The sequence below is a fragment of the Lepidochelys kempii genome, chromosome 7, assembly GCF_965140285.1.
Source record: "Lepidochelys kempii isolate rLepKem1 chromosome 7, rLepKem1.hap1, whole genome shotgun sequence".
Classification (NCBI taxonomy): Eukaryota; Metazoa; Chordata; order Testudines; family Cheloniidae; genus Lepidochelys; species Lepidochelys kempii.
The window spans coordinates 19,047,534-19,069,709 of NC_136386.1; the positions used below are offsets into that span (position 1 = coordinate 19,047,534).

Genomic DNA, 22,176 nt, shown 5'->3' on the forward strand with positions numbered 1-22,176 from the left:
CAGTGCTGCAGGGTAAATGGCTAAATTCAAGTACTCTTTCTCCTTACGTAGAGACACATTCTAAACTATCATCCGCTGGTTCAGTATACTGTACTTTTAGTAGTTTCCTCTATGGCATGCTGCTTTTTCTTTTCGTTATCAGCTGGACAAATGATGGCCAATACCTCGCTTTGGGGATGTTCAATGGCATTGTCAGCATAAGGAATAAAAATGGTGAAGAGAAAGTCAAAATAGAACGTCCAGGCGGCTCTTTATCTCCAGTATCGTCAATTTGCTGGAATCCATCAAGGTAAACCTCTTAAGTCCATCCCTTTTGTGCTGAACAGATAATCTTTGTTTTATTGATTCCTGACATCACAGCATGGCCAGGCCATTATGCTTCTTCCTTAAGTGGGTTTCTTCTGCATTTTACTTAGGGCTGGTCTACACTATGGGGTGGGATCAATCTAAGTTACGTAACTTCAGCTACGTGAATAACGTAGCTGAAGTCAACATACTTGGATCTAATTACCGTGGTGTGTCAACGGGAGACACTCACGAAAGCTTATGCTCAAATAAATTTGTTAGCCTCTAAGGTGCCACAAGTACTCCTTTTCTTTTTGCAAATACAGACTAACACGGTTGCTACTCTGAAAGCTCTCCTGTTGATTCCCCTTGCGCTTCTCGTTGAGGTGGACAAGATAAATCGACCCCCGCTGGATTGATCGCTGGCTGTAGATCTGGCTGGTAGTGTAGACAAGCCCTCAGAGTCCTGAGGCTTGTCACTGGTGACTAGCTTGTCACATCTGTAAAAATCTGGAGTTACTCCGTAGAAGAAAATGGAGTTACTCTGAATTTAGACTGGTGTAAATGAGATGAGGATTAGGTCCATTTTTTCTCCCAATCCTACTCTTCCTTCACTTTGCCTTTGTTATAGGAGTCCCTCAGTGACACATCAAAATCCATGTGTGTTACTTCTGCTTGAAGAAGGCTTTGCCCCATCTCTTGACTGACCCAGAAGGGGTTTCACAAACTTCATTGGTGCAGATTTTTATCTTTTTTTCCCCTTTGGTTTTCTCACTGCTATCTGCAGTTCAAAATGGAGTGCATTTTGACTAAGATGGATAGTTGGCAACTTGAGTTTTAAGATCAAGTGCCCCATCTCCCTGAGACTTGTATCTGGGATAAACTGAGATTCCTGTGGAACAAGGTACACCTATTTCTAGACATCAGCTGCCTCCTACCAGGCTGCCTGTTTTTTTTTTAATTATAGAGTTGCACTGTTTTGATCACACTAATTGAGATGCTGGAACACATTAATGGTGGGTGCATCTCTTTGATGGCTATATATAGCAATTGTACTTTATTGTCTTTTTTGATAAGTGGAAAAACTGGGTGCAAAATCAGCTTGGATACCAGGAAAGATGGCGTGGTTTTTCATTTGTGTATTTTTATGCAGTGAAGTTTCTTAGAATAATAGATTTTGAAATGATAGTTTCACTGTAGTTATAGGGAATGTGAATGAACAATTAATATTACAGTAGGTGGGAGAATTTCTGGAATCATAGAGCAAGTGAGGAAGAGGAGGAGTCAGTCCACAACTACTTAGAGGAAATACCAGTTTTGAAGTCCAGCACGTGCAGTAGTCAGGGTAGTGAGACAGAGGAAGAAGAACATGAGGAAGAGGAGAGCCCTAGGGACACCAGCTCGTGAGTGAAACTTCAAGGGAATAAAATTTACTGTTCTATAGACAACGTAGACATTTACATTTATGTCTCAATTTATATATGTAATTATTTATTTCTCCTCTCTGTCTTCTACCAATGAACTTCAGCCCTTATCTGAAGGAAACACCTCTAGGAATGAGAAGATATCTCAGTCTCTAGAGCCCATAGATTCTGATGAGACTGCCAATTGCAACAGTAGTAATACTGAGCAGGATCTTTTATGAGACTGATTTCTTTTTTATTCTTAGTGTCAGGTTTGTGCAGCAGTTTCTTCAGATAGTTGAACGCATTTTATAGATTATAAAAACTAAGTGTATGTAATTAACAAATCAAAACAAATAATCAAAACTCAAAGAACCCCAAAATCCATAAGGCCAAATTCAGTGCTGGTGTGTGTGTGGGTGGGTTTCTGTTGACTAGATGGAGCTGCATCTTTTTTTTTGTGTGCCAGCAGTGAATTTAGTCCCACAATTTTTAAACCATAATAAACAATTTACTTACAGCCCATCCCTGCTCCCTACCAATCTTAAATATCATCTTTGCTCTCCCTCAGGCAAAGGAATGGGAGGAGTGATGGTCTTTGTGTGGTGTCCTAAGGTGAACAAACTCTCAGACCAGCAGTAATAATAATACCTAGCTGTTTTATATAGTACTGTTCATCAGTAGATCTCAAAGGACTTTACAAAGGAGTATCACCCCCATTTTACAGATGGGGAAACTAAGACACAGAGAAGTGACTTGCTCAAGGTCACCCAGCAGGCCTGTTGCAGAGATGGGAATAGAACCCAGGTTTCCTGAGTTTGAGTCCAGGGCTCTATCCATTAAAGGACACTACCAAATTCCAGGGTGGAGGCCCTTCTCCGAGAATGCTCTGCTACCAGCTTCCAAGGACAAAATTTTGTTCTTGATTATATTCATGTAAATCAGGTGCATCTCCACTCAGGCCCATTGACTTTGGATTTACACCACTGTAGCTGAGATCAGAATATGGCCACAGATATTTAAGTCCAGGGGCTCTTAGCTAATCAGCCTTGGCTGATCATAATTGCAGTGGAAGTACATGAAATGATGTATTAAGTCTTTGGAGGCAAACAGTCCATGGCATAGTGATGTGTTGGGAGGAAATGGTGGACTCTCTTCTGTGTCGTCCCGTGTCGTCTCGTCCCCCCAAAGCTGTCTGTTGTCTGGCTACAAAAAAAGTTCAGTAATATTCTAGTTAGGGTGGATATGTTTGCTTTTCTCTCAATTTTTGTGCCTTTTTTTTAAAAAAATCATTATTTGCTAAATGTAGTCTGACATCCTGCTTATTTTTTGTCTGTAGCTTTTATTAGTTTTATACAGAAATCACTGCTGCGCACTGCATGTCTTAATTGTCTGTTTCTTCTACATATTAGAGATGAACACAATGACATCTTAGCTGTAGCAGACTGGGGTCAAAGGCTTTCCTTTTTTCAGCTCAGTGGCAAACAGGTAAGTTGAAGCTTAATGCTTTGGAAAGTGCATTCGTATTTACCCTCAGGAGGAGCTGAATATTTTTGATCATATTCTGTATATACATTGTGTCTTGTATACTGCTGTTTTATAAGGGTAATTACTCTAAGCTTTTGACCATCCTCTTTTCCAGCTCCAGCGTCTCCCAACCCAACAGAGACACTTTCTGTCACTTCTTCTAGTTTTGCAGACATTTGTGACAGTTTACTGGCCCAGATCCTGAGCTGCAGCTTTGGAGTCCTTGGTACAGTTCAGGAGAAGGAGACTCATTAATGTTTTATAAATCACCCTGATTCTGAGCAGACCTGTGTGGGGCTAGGCTGGTTCTCAGTTGCAATTTAGAGCAGCTTCTGAGGGCTATTACAACTGTCAGCTGTTGCTGGATATAGGAAAGTCTTTGCCACTAGCTGAAGGGGTGGTGGTATCATAGGAGCCTGTATGATAGAACTTTGGCACCTGAGGATCCCTGTACACTGGGGAGATCCTCTTGCTAGTTTCCAACTACTTTTCATGACTCAGAAAACATGAAATGACCATTTTCTTTGATCTCTATATTGTGTCTTGTAGATTGGGAAGGACAGGGTGCTGAATTTTGACCCCTGCTGTATTAGCTATTTTTCCAAAGGAGAATATATATTAATGGGAGGCTCAGATAAGCAAGTATCTCTCTACACGAAGGATGGAGTGCGTCTCGGTACCATAGGGGATCAGAGCAGCTGGGTGTGGACATGTAAAGTTAAACCAGACTCCAATTATGTGGTAAGAGGGGACATTTTATCGCTTTTCTCTTAGATCTTAGATACATATGGTAGGACCACAGTTTTCAAACTTGAGTACCTAAATTTACTCAAATCCTTACTGAGGCAGCTAAATACAAGTGGCCTAATTTTTAGATGTTGCTGAGTACGCACATTCAACTCCCATTGAAGTTAAAAATAGTCATGGAGAAATGTATCCTGGGCTACAAGAAGGTGATAAATGGGGATAAAGCTTAGTGGCCTACATAAGACATTTACTACATTTTATTTTTAAAATGGTAGCTGATTTATTTAAAAATAATTTTGATGATATATATGAAACAGGGTGACTGTAGAGGCTGTGCAATAGGATAACTGGAAGTAGATGTGCAAGTAGGCTGTTCCTCGTTCAGAATTTCTACTAATGAGCCTTGTGGAGAATGTGTGGAGAACCTTTTGGGGCAATATATACTCTAATCTGTCAGTGGCAGAACTGCTTTTGAAATCAGTAGGCCGAGAGTGGTGATTTAAAAAAAAAAAAAAAAAAAGTAAGTGTCCCATGATTTAAGGCTGTGATTTAGTCATGGAGATCACTGAAGTAATGGAATCTATGACTTTCAAAGACCTCCGTACTCCAGCCAGTGCCGGCTGGGAGCTGCAGTGCCCCCTGCGGAGGCAGGGGGAGCCCTGCAGCTTTCAGCCTCGACTCTGGGCCACAATAGGCGGCAGGGGACCCCCATTGCTCTCTGCCTCCACGGGCAGCAAGGGGACCACTGCTCCCCACCAGCAGCAGGAGGGATCCTCGCTGCTCCCATCCACTGCAGGCATTAAGGAGGACCCAGAGGCAAGGGGGAATCCCTGTTGCTCCTGGTGGCCGCAGAAGGCAGGGGGGGACCCAATGGCAGGAGGAATCCCCGCTGCTCCTGACCACTCCAGGCAGCAGGGGGATCTGCAACTTCCAACTGGCACAGGTGGCAGAGGGGAATCCCTAGAGCTCCTGGCCCCCAGGAGCTAGGCAGGGGGGACTCCCACAGTTTGAAGCTGCCAGTCGAAGGGGACCCTGGAGCTCTGTCTCCCCCTCCCCCCCCTCCCCCCCAGGTCCCCAGACTACCCATTTTGTCGTGGGTATTTTTAGTAAAAGTCAAGGACAGATCACAGGTTTCCGTGAATTTTTCATTATTGCCCATGACTTGTCCGTGACTTTTCGTAAAAATATCCATGACAAAAACTTAACCTTATTTGTGATCATATAGGATTTCATCCTGGATCATTAAGTCGATGGAAGTTTTGCCACTGAATACAGTGTGAGCATGATCAGGGCTAAAGTCAGTATGCTGTTTTGGTGAATGTAATGTAAGGGATTTAGCGTTCATTTAAATGTCATGCATTTTTATTAGGGCTGTCAAGCGATTAAAAAAATGAATTGTGATTCATCATAAAATTAATTGGATTGTTAATCAGAGTACCATTTATTTAAAAATTTTCAAATATATTGATTTCAATTACAACACAGAATACAAAGTGTACAGTGCTCACTTTATTTGTAATCAAAAATAAATATATTGGCACTGTAAAACACAAAAGCAATAGTATTTTTCTATTCCCCCATTACAAGTACTGTAGTTCAGTCTCTTTTTAACATGGAAGTTGAACTTACAAACGTAGAATTATGTACAGAAAACCTCTGCATTCACAAATAAAGCAGTGTAAAACTTTAGTGCCTACAAGTCCACTCAGTCCTACTTCTTGTTCAGCCAGTCGCTCAGACAGACTAGTTTGTTTACATTTGCAGGAGATAATGCTGCTTGCTTCTTGTTTCAGTGTCACCTGAAAGTGAGAACAGGCATTCACATGGCACTGTTGTAGCTGGTGTCACAAGATATTTACATGCCAGATATGGTAAAGATTCGTATGTCCCTTCATGCTTCAATCAGCATTCCAGAGGACATGCATCCATGCTGATGATGGGTTCTGCTCGATAATGATCCAAAGCAGTGTGGACCTGTACATGTTCATTTTCATCATCTGAGTCAGATGCCACCAGCAGGTTGATTTTCTTTTTTGGTGGTTCGGGTTCTGTAGTTTCCCCATCAGAGTGTTGCTCTTTTAAGACTTCTGAAAGCATGCTCCACACCTCATCCCTCTCAGATTTTGGAAGGCACTTCAGGTGCTTAAACCTTGGGTTGAGTGCTGTAGCTATCTTTAGAAATCTCACATTGGTAACTTCTTCACGTTTTGTCAAATATGCAGTGAAAGTGTTCTTAAAATGAACATGTGCTAGATCATCATCTGAGGCTGCTATGACATGAATATATGGCAGAATGCAGGTAAAACGGAGCAGGAGACATAGAATTCTCCCCCAAGGAGTTCAGTCACAAATTTAATTAACGCGTTTTTTTTAACAAGTGTTATCAGCATTGAAGCATGTCCTCTGTCGTGGTGGCTGAAGCATGAAGGGGCATATAAATGTTTAGCATATCTGTCACATAAATACCTTGCAATGCCGGCTACAAAAGTGCCATGTGAATGCCTGTTCGCACTTTCAGGTGACATTGTAAATAAGAAGAGGGCAGCATTATCTCCTGTAAATGTAAACAAACTTGTTTGTCTTAGCAATTGGCTTAGCAAGAAATAGGACTGAGTGGACTTGTACGCTCTAAAGATTTATGTTGTTTTGTTTTTGAGTGCAGTTATATAACAAAAAAAATCCACTTTGTAAGTTGCACTTTCACGATAGAGATTGCACTACAGTACTTATATGAGGTGAATTGAAAAATACTTTTATTTTGTTTTTACAGTGCAAATATTTGTAATTAAAAATAATATAAAGTGACCACTGTATACCTTGTATTCTGTGTTGTAATTGAAATCAATATATTTGAAAATGTAGAAAAACATCAAAAACATTTAATACGTTTCAATTAGTATTCTGTTATTTAACAATGCGATTAAAACTGCGATTAATCGCGATTAATTTTGAGTTAACTGTGATTAATCAACAGCCCTAATTTTTATGCATGATTTTTGTACTTGCTTATAAGTTATCATTGGTTGACACGTGTAGTTTTTGAGATCATTCTTCTTGTATGAGTTTTTGAGATCTTTCTCCTTATGTTCAGGCGATAGGGTGCCAGGATGGAACAATTTCCTTTTATCAGCTGATTTTCAGTACAGTCCATGGACTCTATAAAGATCGTTATGCTTACAGGGACAGCATGACTGATGTTATTGTCCAGCACCTAATTACTGAGCAAAAAGGTAGTGTTGCACTTATATTGAAGTCTTGGCTTCATTTTCATTATTATTTTTATTAATAGCTGTTAGCATGTTCAAATGTATGGTCCCTGTCTCGTGGAACTTCCTGTCTTTGATAAACACTGATGGTAAGGTTGAGGCATACAGCTCATGGGGTGAAAATGCAAACATGAAATGGAGCAAATATTTCTGGAGGATCAGCACAGAAGGACTTAATGGAAGAAGTGGGGATTTGAAAGGTCATTAGGAGGGGGAAGAGCTATTAAAATAGTCAGTCTCTCTCTCTCTCGGTGGTTCTTATTAACAGCATCAAAGACTTGTGCTAATATTTTCTAAGCACAATTTTTAAAAATATTCTCACCCCGTTTCCTAACAGGGAAGGGACAATGGAACATACATCATAGTACATCATTCACAAGTAATGAATGGTAGTAACTTGTGACCTACTGCTAACCAGTGGCATGTATGGGTAGCTTATACCTGCCTTGGAGCCACAGACTCTATTTTAGTAGGGTTGACTGTTCAGTGTAGAAATATTTTGTAAGGATTAAATTGTAATCGTGGTTTAACATGGTACTAAATGATTTCAGTTTCATTCACCCCACAACTTACTATGTTTTCTTATGTTCTTTCTTTTCAGTTAGAATAAAATGCAGAGAGCTTGTAAAGAAAATTGCAATCTACAAAAACAGATTAGCAATCCAGCTGCCAGACAAAATCCTGATTTATGAATTATATTCAGATGACTCCTCAGACATGCATTACCGTGTGAAGGAAAAGATTGCAAAGAAATTTGAATGCAATTTGCTGGTTGTATGTTCAGATCACATTATCTTATGCCAGGTACATACTTGAAAGTTAAACATAGTCTTGATAAGTAAGAGAAGGGTACACGTGTTTGAAGGGGATGGCAGAATAGGGTTAGCATAGTGAAAAAACTGTAATGGATTATGCAGTTAGGCAATTGAATGTGTACTGTAATGTAATCTCAGACCAGTTAAACAGCTGCTGTGTCTCATTTCACTGATGGCCGTGTTTTAGTAAAATGATCTCTGGGATGAAAGGTGCTAGAAAAGGGTTTTTTGATATTCTGCTTGATGCCATCAGAAATCTTTAAAAATATATTTTGTCTGCTAGATTGATGTTACATATATTTCGCAGTCTTTTGTTTTGTATGTACATATGTAGACGTATATCTGGATAGATGTGAACACATTCCACTAAAGTGGCATGATTTTCTATTTACCAGTATGTAGTTTATTGTATATCACAGAATTGTTTATCTTTTTAGGAGAAAAGACTACAGTGCCTCTCATTTAATGGTTTTAAAGAGCGTGAGTGGCTGATGGAGTCTCTCATTCGTTACATTAAAGTAATTGGAGGCCCTTCAGGAAGAGAAGGCCTCTTAGTAGGTCTGAAGAATGGCCAGGTGACTGACTTCTCTCTTTTTAAGTACAGAGCAAAATCTGTTTTACTGTTTTGAGGAGAACAGAAATACATAGGGCTGACCACAGAAGCAACAAAAACTTTTATAACCTGAATTCCATGGGCTCAGGCTGAGCCTAATCCTGAATCAAAAAATGCATTTATTTGTATCTCTCGCCTGTGGGCTCACGTTCTTTCTTTTTAGCTGCTCACTTGTAGGTTACCCTGGAAGACAAAAACATTGCTCCCCATTGCCCATGCTTCATAGGTGGACCTCAAGAGAAGTGTGTATACAGAAAAGGGCTCTCTACACTTCGCTGACAACCCCACTACAGCTGACTCCCCCAATAAGAAATGGACCTTTGGCATTTGTCATATAGCAATTTTATGATGATCACTGTCAATCAGACAAGTTCATGCATAATTCTACACTGAAACCATATTGAATGCAGAGAATAATACAAAAGATATTTGTATATAAAGGTGCTTAGTTTCTTTGTAAATTAAGCATACATTTAATACTTCCTTGCAGAGTATCCATTTGATGGGTTTCCACTTAATACAGTAGAAAATCAATGGGATAACCATGTGACCATGAGATAGTAAAATTGTGTGTCAGATGGCACTGTGGCTTAAGAGGTTTCCTGAAGAGTAGTTAGTAGCTGCTGTTGGACCTCAGGACCAGCAGAAGAATATGAGTGGTAAATATTGGTGTCCCACGATTTATCTGTTTAATGGGATCCCCTGTCTTGCTTTTCAAAGTCAATGAACTTCCATCAGTCTTCATATTATATTTAAAAGAAATGGAGCAATATAAGTAGCATATTTAGCTTTAGTTTGCTTACAGAGCACACATAAAGTTTGATGCTATCCAAACCCTTATATTACCAAAACTTTACATCCCACCTTCTGAATACCAGATTTAGGGAAGGATAGAGAATCTGGCAGAAATGGATACAGTAAAAATTGTAACATCGATTGTAGGCTGTTCAGTAGTTTAATTGCCTAAAATACACTATTATATTATCATTGAGGCTATCCTTTTTCTTTCATGGAGGTTGCAGAAGTCACGGAATCTGTGACTTCTGTAACCTTCATGAATTCAGCCCCAGCAGCCGGGAGCTGCAGGGTCCCCCCGCTGCCCACAGTTGCCGGGAGCTTCGGGGTACTCCTGCCAGCCAACGGGGATACCCCGCAGATCCCGGCCACCATGGGCAATGGGGGCCCCCGAAGCTCCTGAACACTGTGGGCAGCAAGGGGACCCCAGAGCTCGAGGGGGAACCCTAGTAATTGCGGGCAGCGGGGAGACCCTGGAGCTGCCCACTCTCTGCAGACAGTGTGGAGACCCTGCAGCTGAGCTCCCAATTTTGTCATGAATATTTTTAGTAAAAGTTTCGGACAGGTCATGAGCTTCTGTGAATTTTTCTTTATTGCCCATGACCTGTCCATGACTTTTACTAAAAATATCTGTGACAAAATCTTAGCCTTAATTATCATTATTAACAAATGTTTATATAGTACTGTATGTGTTCTAATGTTAATAAATTAGTTATAAAAAATGGAATAATACCATATCTGAGTTAGTTAATGGGGAAACTGTAGTCTGTCATACAACACAAGTGACAGTGGAGGCTGTTTCTTTGTAGTTCTGGAGTTACATACAGCATAGAGGTTACAAAGAGGGTGCAGCATGGCAAGTATTTAAATATTTAGGTTGTTACCATATGTAGTCTTTGTTCTATTTATATTTATGCTCATCACCATAGTATAAGTGCATTAATGTAATGTTTTACAGGTAGAATGACACAGAATCTAGGTTGTCTCACATATTTTGTTTACGTTAGTTTGCAATCTAGAACACTGTAAAGAAGCAAGGGTATAAACCTTTGAAAGCATTTTCAAACTGCTTTAGTTCTTACATATATTTAATATTTTAATATTTCTTCATAATATGTAATCACAGTTCTGTTTTCAACAGCAGAGTTAATATGCACTATTCTGTTTCTAATTTTGGTAACTGCAACTTTGACTGACTGACTTTGACTTCAAATATGTCCAGATTCTGAAGATATTTGTGGACAATCTTTTTGCAATTGTCCTGTTGAAGCAATCCACAGCTGTGCGCTGTCTGGATATGAGTGCATCCCGAAACAAGTTGGCAGTGGTAGATGAAAATGACACCTGTCTAGTATATGATATTCATACCAAAGAGCTGCTGTTCCAGGTAACAAATCAAAACCTTTAAGTGTTTGTAAAAAAGAGAGAAACTTGCTAGGGAATCAGAATATGATTTTTGTTTCTTACATGTAGATAATGTCCTTAATAATTTATACAAATCCTAAATAGATCAACTGTGGAATGTTGTAGATATTAATACATTGTGCCCCTTTCAGAGAGTGTTGTCTAATGAGTAGGGTAGGGAGTGGAAGAGGGAGCCAGGAGATTTGTGTTCTTTACTCACCTCGTCCATGCACTTGCTCTATGATCTTTAGAAAGTCACTTGGGGCCATGTAATGTTCCCTTTGGATTATTGAAGTCAGCAGGGGTCTTGCTGTTGATTTCAGTGGGAGCAGGATTAGACCTTAAATCACTTTCTGCCTCAGTTTTGCCCAATATAAAAGGGGATAATACTTCCCTGATAGGGAATTTAACATAGTCCCTCTATGAGGCTTAATCCATTAATGTTAGTAAAGTATTTTCAGGTAGATCCTTGCATAGAAAGCATGAAGTATTATTAAGATAGGACCTAGGAGATTCTTTTTATGACAGAAAGCAGAAATAACGATTAAATGATTCTGATAGCTAGGAACAAGTGTCCATTTGTGGAAGGATTTTAATTTAATGTATGAGTAAAGGTGATGAGCAAGATATAGGTGATGAGCAAGATATATAAGAACCATATTGGACAAAATTATTGCAATTTAATAAGCATAAAGCAAGTGCTGTAAAAATGCGGCAATATTTGTAACTTTTAAGTACCAGTATATTCCTAAACATAAAGAACTAGTGTAAAAACCACATTTATACAGGTTATAACATAATCAATTGTCGTAGCTGAAGGCCATATATTGCTTAGGGGAAAAGATCTAATTTTGTCGCACAGTAATTTAATCAACCATATAATATGCTCATTAGGAACCCAATGCTAATAGCGTGGCTTGGAATACACAGTGTGAGGATATGCTTTGCTTTTCCGGAGGGGGTTACCTCAACATCAAAGCTAGTAACTTTCCTGTCCATCAGCAAAAACTTCAAGGCTTTGTTGTGGGATACAATGGCTCCAAGATTTTCTGTCTTCATGTTTTTTCTATGTCGGCTGTTGAAGTTCCTCAGGTAAATTTTAATCTAATTAACCCATTTTTGTGTTTTCTCAACAACATGGTTTAAAAAAATGAAAAAAATGTTTCTGAAACTTGTCCATTTCATATTACCAGAATCAATGTAATCTAAACTCCTAGCGTATTCAGATCTGTCAACACTGTCTAGTTCCTTTTGTGTGAGCTGTGTAAAGTTTAGAACAGTTGGACTCATTAATTTTAAGTGTCTTGAGTTTTTCCGTCTCTTTTGCTGAAGTGCACTCTCGTATTATCATAGTTGTCCCCCCATTTTGTTTACAAATCCATTAAATTTAAAAGCACTGAACCACAATGACAATGTGGTTCTGTACAAACTTATTTTGCCTACAGTTTCTGCACATCTTCCCCCCCACACACACACACACATTTTTCCATGTTATTTTTCAAATGTCCATGTTCTACCCATGCCATGTACCCTCTCATTAACTACCTGCTGTTGCTCCTTTTGGATATGTTTAGGCAATATTTAAGTGGTATGAAATGTTCTAAGCTGTAGGTGTATCCAGTTTGTAATAGATTTGTAGATTCTGTGTCAATTGGCAGAGTGATTCTTCCTGCTTTATGGGAAGGACCATGAACAATGGAAGTGTTAATATAGCTAGTGGGGTATTAAGAATATAAAAACTGATTTGCCCTTGGACACAAGAAATGCAGTCTTGTTTTCATCTTGTTTACATGTTTTCATCTACTTAACAATGGCTTAAAAATGAACACCGAAACCAAAAAATGGGAGAATCAGGGCAGGCACTGGACGTGATCCTGCATTTCTTATGCGCCCAAAACTCATCGGCATCGTTTGGAGTTGTGGATGAGTGAGGAATGCAATACATCGATACTTGTACTGAATTGGTAGGATCTCAGACCCTAGCAAACAGTGCCCTCAGGACAAAAGGGATTGGAATTCAGTTATCCTATTCTGTATTGTACTTACGTTGGAGAAGGATGACTGAATTCACAGATTTCAGAGTAGCAGCTGTGTTAGTCTGTATCCACAAAAATAAAAGGAGTACTTGTGGCACCTTAGAGACTAACAAATTTATTTGAGCATAAGCTTTCATGAGCTACAGCTCACTTCATCGGATGCATTCAGTGGAAAATAGAGTGGGGAGATTTATATACACAGAGAACATGAAACAATGGGTGTTACCATACACACTGTAAAGAGAGTGATCAGGTAAGGTGAGCTATTAGCGGGTGGAAGGGACCTTTTGTAGTGATAATCAAGGTGGGCCATTTCCAGCAGTTGACAAGAATGTCTGAGGAACAGTGTGGGGCGGCGGGAATAAACATGGAGAAATAGTTTTACTTTGTGTAATGACACATCCACTCCCAGTCTTTATTAATTGTATCCAGTTTGCAAATTAATTCCAATTCAGCAGTCTCTTGCTGGAGTCTGTTTGTTTTTGAAGTTTTTTTTGTTGAATTGCCACTTTTAGGTCTGTAATCAAATGACCAAAGAGATTGAAGTGCTCTCCGACTGGTTTTTGAATGTTATAGTTCTTGACATCTGATTTGTGTCCATTTATTCTTTTACGTAGAGACTGTCCATTTTGACCAATGTACATGGCAGAGGGGCATTGCTGGCACATGATGGCATATATCACATTGGTAGATGTGCAGGTGAACAAGCCTCTGATAGTGTGGCTGATGTGATTAGGCCCTATGATGTCCACATATTTATTCAGGGGACACAGTTGGCAATGGGCTTTGTTGCAAGGATGGGTTCCTGGGTTAGTGGTTCTGTAGTGGAGGCCCAAAAAAGAAAATAACAGAACGCCACTAGCCATCACCTTCAGCCCCCAACTAAAACCTCTCCAACGTATCATCAAGGATCTACAACCTATCCTGAAGGACGACCCATCACTCTCACAGATCTTGGGAGACAGGCCAATCCTTGCTTACAGACAGCCCCCCAACCTGAAGCAAATACTCACCAGCAACCACACAGCAGAACCACTAACCCAGGAACCCATCCTTGCAACAAAAGTACTCATGCCACAAGTACTCCTTTTATTTTTATGAATTCACAGAATAAATCACTGTATTATTGTCAAAAGTATCATTATACCTTGTACATTCTTTTGTTTATAATACAGAAAAATAGATTGGTTACATAGTGGGTTTGTAACTGTTAGGGTTGGAAAATGAGCAATTTATCCACTAAATACATTAATATATCTCAATATTTTGTTTTTGATAAATGTTTCTCAATGGAAATCCTCAGTCTGCTCCTATGTATCAATACCTGGAACGGAAAATGTTCAAAGAAGCCTATCAGATTGCTTGTTTAGGAGTAACTGACACTGACTGGAAAGAGCTGGCTATGGAGGCCTTAGAAGGTCTGGAGTTTGAAACTGCTAAAAAGGTAAAGCATTTATTTCTTTGTGAAACAGGAATTTTGAAATTTCCTATTAACACATGATTGGAGTGAAAAGTGATGCACATACAATGCAATATCTTCATATTTAACCTTTCTATTAGATACATGAACCATAGCTCCTGGTGATATAACATACTTTTTCTATTTTTTTTAATATGAAGTATCAACTCAAGATCTTATGCACATCATGAAAGCCAAACTATGATGCTTCATTTTTGTTCTTGTCAAAAACATGCAGAATAGCTAATGCCTACACTAAAGAAAACTTGATTTTATATTTTTGGCTATTTAAACCCATAAAGAAAAACTTCAAAAACATTCCATTTCAACTCTAGAAATGAGTTTAATAATAACTCAGGAAACAGTATTGCAACAAGAAAAAGGAATCAGGATTTAGTGTTTGTGTTTTTCACTAGGTGGCAGCAAAGAATTGCATCGCTGAAATGAATCTGTCGTCTCCTAGTTTTTGTCCTGTAATACTCTGCTGCTAATATTCCTATTCTTTTGTCTCCCTCCTACTTAAAGCATGCCACTTTGAAAGTGGAGACTGTACTTTCTTTATGTTGGTTGCTCACTCAGTTCTTTGCAGATAGTGTGGCATTGCCACATATTTTCTTTCTTCCTGCTGGAGTAGCCCTGTGTTTGGGAATGGCCTCTCTAAAATGGCAGATGCTGGAGTATGTTTTCCATGGAGTAAAGTCTTTGTACCACCTTCTGTCAAACAAAAGGGGCAAAAGAAATACAGTGCCATGAATATAATATGAAACACAAAATTATTTTAAAAATACACAGGAAGTGGCATATAATCACAGGCGTCCTTTACATAGTGACACAAGATTTTGTAGGAAGCTAAACATTTTAATTTTTCATTTTCTCATAAATGGAGGCATTGGACTATACTTTTTCTGTGCAACTTTATAGATTTTATGCAAATAGTTGTTCTTAAAATGAAGACGTTTTCAGTGCCTCCCTGGAAGGTGAGTACTGTCATCATCTTAGAATTAGAGCTGATTAACCTGAACAAAGGCAGCTTCTAGAAAATCTGACATTAAAGATTCGTTCTTTCTCATTTGATCTTGTCCGCAGAATATATATTCCTCCTAAGCATTTAATTGGTTAGAGGTCTGGAACGTCCCAATGTCGGAAGAGTTTAATTTCTTGGTTTTATTGTAGGTCAAAAGTAAGTGCTAAATTGCTGTAACTGAACTCCATCCTCTTTGGAACCCTCCTTCAGGTAGTTGAAGGCTGCTGTCAAATCCCTCCCTCACTCTTCTCTTCTGCAGACTAAATAACCCCCAGTTCCCTGAGCCTCTCCTCATAAGTCATGTGCTCCAGCCCCCAATCACTTTTGTTGCCCTCCACTGGACTCTCTCCAATTTGTCCACATCCGTTCTGTAGTGAGGGGACCAAAACTGGACGCAATACTCCAGGTGTGGCCTCACCAGTGTTAAATAGAGGGGAATAATCACTTCCCTCGATCTGCTGACAATGCTCCCACTAATACAGCCCAATATGCCATTGGCCTTCTTGGCAACGAGAGCACACTGCTGACTCATATCCAGCTTCTCGTCCACTGTAATCCCCAGGTCCTTTTCTGCAGAACTGCTGCTTAGCCAGTCAGTCCCCAGCCTGTAGCGGTGCATGGGATTCTTCCTAAGTACAAGACTCTCTGCACTTTTCCTTGTTGAACCTCATTAGATTTCTTTTGGCCCAATCCTCCAATTTGTCTAGGTCACTCTTGGCCCTATCCCTACCCTCCAGCTTATCTACCTCTCCCCCCAGCTTAGTGTCATCTGCAAACTTGCTGAGGGTGCAATAAATCCCATCATTCAGATCATTGATAAAGATGTTGAACAAAACCAGCCCCAGGACCGACCCCTGGGGCACTCCACTTGATACTGGCTGCAGCTAGACATCAAGATAAATATATTGTTGTCTCTCCTGATGTTATTTCCACAACTTGATTTATATAGAACACAAAATCAATTAACTTGCTGGCCAATAAAGTGGCTACTTTTTTCTTTTCTTTTTCCTTTAACAGGCATTTACCAGAGTACGAGATCTTCGGTATCTAGAACTGATCAGCAGCATTGAGGTAAAACAAAGAATGTTAAATATAATATAACATGTAAAAGCATACATTAAGCTTAAGTAAGCTACTTTGGAACAATTTTCTGTAGAATCAGTATTCCTGATTATTAAAGGAATGATGGATGTATGAAAAGTGAAAAATGCTGATTTTAAGGTGTTAAGTCAAATTCCCAATCATATGACTGAAACTTGTTGAAAAAATATGAAGAGGAAAGTAAACTGTATGAGAACATTGAAACCTTATTAAGAAAAATCATAGAAAGCTTCTATATCCAATTAACTGTTATACTACTGTAGACTGTTGTAGCACTGTTCAGGGCACTTTACAAGCATAAATTAATTAAACCTTACCCCACCCACTGGAGACAGGCAATTATTATTCTCTCTCTTGCAGATAGGAAAACTGGCATAGAGAGGTAAAATGACTTGCTCACGGTCACATGACATGTCAGTGACCACTGGAAATAGAATTTAGGATTCCTGACTTCCAAGTCCGTGGGAGAAGTGGAAACACTTTCTGGCCACCTCCATCCTCTTTCCTTTCTACACATACTGTTCCTGATCCTATCCAGAGTATTACAGCATTGCAGTTCGTATTTATGTGATTAGCAGTCTTTCCCTTTTAAACAAACATAGGCTTACCTTTTAGTTTCCTTGACACAGTTCCTTCATAGAAATAGTTCTGGTCTGCTGCATCACTGCTTACTCTTGCTTGTAGTTTATGGGGACTCCATTGCAGGTTTGTAAGGGGGTAACTGAGCACATTAATTGCATTAATATGAAGCATTCCTCACACCAATGACACCTTCCTCTGTGATTGGGGACATTAGGTAATGCAAGTGCCAAACTCTAAACCGGGCAAGCTCACTGAAGAATTCTGAAAGATCTGAATTCTGAAAGACTTAATATGTAAAAACTCTTTTGATTATTCCTTTTTACCCAAATTGTATAAACGAAACTTTCAGCACCAGTCAAATAAATATCAGCACAGTTACAATCAGAGGATCATAGTTGTTATCTGCTTTGGCAGTGCTGGGTTGAATTTATACAACAGGGTGAAGGATTTTGCCCCCTATAATGTAGCTTATTATGGAAGTCATGTTCTTATATGTTACACAAAGCAGACTAATATACATTTCCAAGGGCTAAATCCTCAGCAGAAGTAAATTGGCTTAGCTCCATTGGAGTCAGTGGAGGCCAGATCCCCAGCTGAATGTCTGGATTATAATTTTATAAATCTAGATGCTCACACCCTAAATTTTCAAAGAGGTATAAATTTGCCACACAACTTGTGTTTATGTGAAACCTATATTACAGAATGCAGCTTAATTCTGTTCAAAATGTTGGGGACATACATAAAACAATTAGTTAATATCTAAAAAGTAGGCATGCTTTAATTTGAATTGGCGTGCTTTTAAAAAAAAAAAAATGGGTCCAGGTGAACGGATAAAGAAAAATGGACAAAATAGAAAACTACATACCTTTTCTTGGACCCATAAAATGTTCTGAAAGCCGTTTCAGGGAATTGCATTAACTATATTATGACTTCCAATTAAAGGATCACAATTTGATTCACTATCTAGTATATCCCTACAGCCTGTTTTTGGATATACTGAGGTACAGTTTCATCACTGTAATGGGAATTATCCAGATAGTATGCATTAAGGAAATTGTGTGAGTAAAGTCTTGTGCACTGCACTGAAAATTGCCCCCACTGAATGCTATGTATCTTACATGTGACTCCATGAGCATAGGGAGAGACAATTGGCCGAAGGATAAAAGGTTTATAAGTGGAGCATTTATTTTAAATGACCTAAATACACTTAAATCCCCCTGTCTGTCTCTGCAGAAATGAGAGATAAAATAAGACTTTGAAGAGTTAAAGATGACCAAGGTGTTCTGGCCAACCATTCTTCTCAATTAAAATAACTTTTGAATGATGAAACTTGTGTGTAATAAGAAAAGGAGTACTTGTGGCACCTTAGAGACTAACCAATTTATTTGAGCATAAGCTTTCGTGAGCTACAGCTCACTTCATCGGATGCTGAAGTGAGCTGTAGCTCACGAAAGCTTATGCTCAATAAATTGGTTAGTCTCTAAGGTGCCACAAGTACTCCTTTTCTTTTTGCGAATACAGACTAACATGGCTGTTACTCTGAAACTTGTGTGTAATGTTGCTATGGTCTTTGTTTTTAAAGGCAGTTGAGATACCTAGAGTAGGTATCATACAATGTAGATATTGTTTATATTCTAGTAGTGTACACTCAGCCACCCACCTAACTACCTAACCCCCAAACGCTTATGATCCATAGTACCCAAACCAGTTTTTTTCTCTGGTAGCTGGACACATGTTTCATGATAGGAGGCAATCAATTATAACAACTCTCATCTCTCAGCTTGAATCTGTTTCATTGAATACATATGTTCAAACTCTTGGAGGTTTTTTTTAGATTATACTGTGCGTTGATTTTGAAGTTCTTAGTTGAAATTTTCTTCTCTTAGGTAATAGGATTTCAGCCAGCTTGTATGTTATGCCCAATGCCACGTATCAATTAAATGTGCTGGGGTAGGCCTGATGCAAAGCATGAATTATTTAATTTTTTTAAAATTGGCATTTTTATGGTACTCGCTATGGTAATGCACTAGCAATACAGAATGTGAGCCTTAATTTTAAGGAATAGAAAATGCTACTTTTTTTAGTGTTCCCAATTGTAATATTTGATGATCAAATATTGAATATATTCTAAAATGTAAGCAGACAGTTATTGACCTCTAGAAATTTCTTCATGGATTTGTATGGATTTAAACATCTGCTTAAATGCTTTGCTGAATTGACACTTTAATTGGCAGGAGAATATATGCAGCTGTTTCCAAAGTTATTGAACGTATCTGTGTCTGGTAATGGGCTTTTATGCATGATGGACACACTGTATTACTGGCCATTTCTGATTCACTGGCAGGTTCATACTTTGTGAGGCTGTTTGTGACCTACAGTACCATTGTTAGGTCATTTTTGTGCCTTTTCTGAGCATATATTGCTAGTTTGGCCAGATTTTGTTTTGAGTTGATTTAGTAAATTTCCACTAGAGAAAATGGTGGATTCTATCAAATAGCAGTATTTTGAACTTCCATATGAAATATGTAAAAATTAGTTTAGTTTCCATCATGTTTTATCCTTCTATTTTATTTTGTCCTTAATTTTAACTATGATGGGATTTAATCTGTTAATTGTAAAGAATTTCTACCAGAAATCTAGAAGACCTAATTACTGTATCTTATTAATAGTTAAAATAGTCAGCCTAATAGTTTAACTTTTCAGTGGCTGTTTCCAACCTGTGTTCTGCCTGTAGCTATCTAGAATATTTCCTGTCCTAATTTTTTCCAGGAGAGGAAGAAGCGTGGAGAGAGTAACAATGAGCTATTTCTAGCAGATGTTTATGCCTACCAGGGAAAATTCCATGAGGCAGCTAAACTATACAGAAAAAGTGGACATGAGAGCCTCGCTCTTGATATGTACACTGATTTACGCATGTTTGATTATGCAAAGGTAATGAATGTTTTCAACTGAGTATTTAAATATAGAAGTATTAACATAATGCTAATGCAACTATAAACATTTACAAAGTATGGTTCTACTCTGAAAAGTACTGTGTAAAAATTTGTGAGGGGGTCCATGTTTATTGCCACAGATCAAATTTGTTTGGTTTACAAGTGGGAAAAAAAAGGGCCTCTCCTTTATAAAAACCCTGTACACTGTGACCCCTTTCTAAAATGGAATCTGCAGATGCAGCAGTGCTGTGTTCTGTATTTTCTCCAATATGCTGCCCATGAAGCTGTTTTAGCTTTTCAGTGGGTGATTTTATCACATCCCCTGGATGTTACCATGGGTGTGTTTTGTTTTTCCCCCATATGATTGGATGGAATGATAAATAGAAAATTATGTAGTTAAGGCCTAGAGTTAATTTTTATGTCTCTTGCCTTCTTTCATGTTAATTTTACTGGAAAGAGCCCTTTATCCTTAGTTTTTACTCCTTTTAAGAGTAATTGATTGGTACATGCAGAAATTAGTGAATCTACCTGTCACTAATTCACCTTTGTACTTTACTTTAAGAAAATTCTTTTAAATCTTTTTTTTTCTTTCAGTTTGATCTTGAGTTAATGTGTAGCTCTTATGGTTGTTTTTCTCTAACATGTTTTGCAAAGGGCACAGTGTACTAATCTAGTTCATCTTTGTTTACCCGAAAATTTGCTTCCCCAGATTAAATCTGTTTTTTCATTTTTTTTTTTAAATGCATTCCCATACAGAAATAAATTGTACACAGTTTGAAAAAAGTGGCATTTTTATGTGGTGATAAGAAAGCTTTCAAGTTTTATATACTATTTTCTTATCAAAATCCCTGAGAATGAGTGAATGAGTACACTGTTTAGTCTCATTCGTCACTCATCACAGCCTTATTCTATACACCACAGGACAAAGACTTTACTATGACACACATATAAACTATATGAAGCTCATGGAAAAAAAAATTCTCTAACAGGTTGTGGAGTCTGTTCTAAAACACTGTGGAGGGCTTTGCTTGTGGAAGTCTGACTGCCACTATTTTTGGCTGCAGAGTTTTGGCTCTTCAGAAACATAAATCTAATTCATAGACTAAAAGTTTCCCATCACTGCTCCTATGAATCTTTTTGATTCTTGGCAATAATCATTGCCACTTAATTAATACAGAGTAAAAAGTCCTGTCCTTCCTATCGAGAATAATTCCACGTAGAAGAAAATAAATTTACTTAACAGCATATGAAGAAAGCCCATAGATCGGTGGTTCTCAACTCTGGTCCACCGCTTGTTCAGGGAAAGCTGCTGGTGCGCTGGGCCCATTTGTTTACCTGCCGTGTCCGCAGGTTCGGCCAATCGCGGCTCCCACTGGCCACGGTTTGCTGCTCCAGGCCAGTGGGGGCTGCGGGAAGTAGCATGGGCTGAGGGATGTGCTGGCCGCCCTTCCCGCAACCTGGAGCAGCGAGCTGTGGCCAGTGGGAGCCACGATCAACTGAACCTGCGGACGCCGCAGGTAAACAAACCGGCCCGGCACGCCAGGGGCTTTCCCTGAACAAGCGGTGGACCAGAGTTGAGAACCACTGCCATAGATGATGGTACAAAGATGAGGGCTCTGAATGGAGAACTTCCTTGCTTGCCAGTTATCCTTTCATGGAAATGTGATTTTTATGCCTGCCATCATTAAGCATTAGTAGGTTCTGGCTCCTTATGACTGAAAATGACCACTGATTGGCCAGAGCTAGAAAACCAGTACTATGTGCGGAGTTCAGGAAAACTTTTGAAAATGTGGCCGTAAGCATTTCATCATAATGTCAGATCACAATTTATTGAAAATTCACAAATAATTATCTGCAGCTCAGGAAACTGAACTTTATGTTTCTAATATATTTCAGTGATCTGAGCTAGAACTCAAATTACACCAGACAAAATATTGTTTCACTCGTATCTATGCTTTGGTTTCTTAATGTTCAAACAAGATGAAGTGATCTTTGTAGCTCTTATCTTCAGCAGAATTGTGGGTGCATCTTAAGCAGAATCAATTTGTGCAAAATGTTACTGGCCTATGTTCCACGTGCAAAGATATTATATAAAAATCATAATTATTCCCCTTTTGGATGGCTTGCTCAGGAAAGGTACTCAGTTGGTCTTGTGACTCTGGTAAAGTTCTCCTTTGGTGGTTCAG

At 38.8% G+C, this 22,176-nt stretch overlaps 1 protein-coding gene across 6 annotated transcripts in view; it reads left to right on the forward strand.

The window, feature by feature from the left end:
* IFT122 (intraflagellar transport 122) overlaps positions 1 to 22,176 on the forward strand; it is a 49,068-nt gene that overhangs the window by 9,362 nt on the left and 17,530 nt on the right. For 5 of the 6 annotated variants that reach the window (XR_012159779.2, XR_012159780.2, XR_012159781.2 and 2 more), the window contains exons 7-18: positions 143 to 289; positions 1,521 to 1,688; positions 3,101 to 3,176; positions 3,765 to 3,956; positions 7,054 to 7,192; positions 7,830 to 8,032; positions 8,481 to 8,618; positions 10,674 to 10,838; positions 11,750 to 11,947; positions 14,195 to 14,335; positions 16,392 to 16,445; positions 19,827 to 19,988. Coding sequence is in view for 3 of the 6 variants with exons in the window: in XM_073351251.2 (XP_073207352.1) it covers positions 143 to 289; positions 1,521 to 1,688; positions 3,101 to 3,176; positions 3,765 to 3,956; positions 7,054 to 7,192; positions 7,830 to 8,032; positions 8,481 to 8,618; positions 10,674 to 10,838; positions 11,750 to 11,947; positions 14,195 to 14,335; positions 16,392 to 16,445; positions 19,827 to 19,988 (1,783 nt within the window). In the remaining 3 variants the exon portion in view is untranslated. The remainder of the gene's footprint in view (positions 1 to 142; positions 290 to 1,520; positions 1,689 to 3,100; positions 3,177 to 3,764; positions 3,957 to 7,053; positions 7,193 to 7,829; positions 8,033 to 8,480; positions 8,619 to 10,673; positions 10,839 to 11,749; positions 11,948 to 14,194; positions 14,336 to 16,391; positions 16,446 to 19,826; positions 19,989 to 22,176) is intronic. The other variant, XM_073351252.2, reaches the window with a different exon arrangement.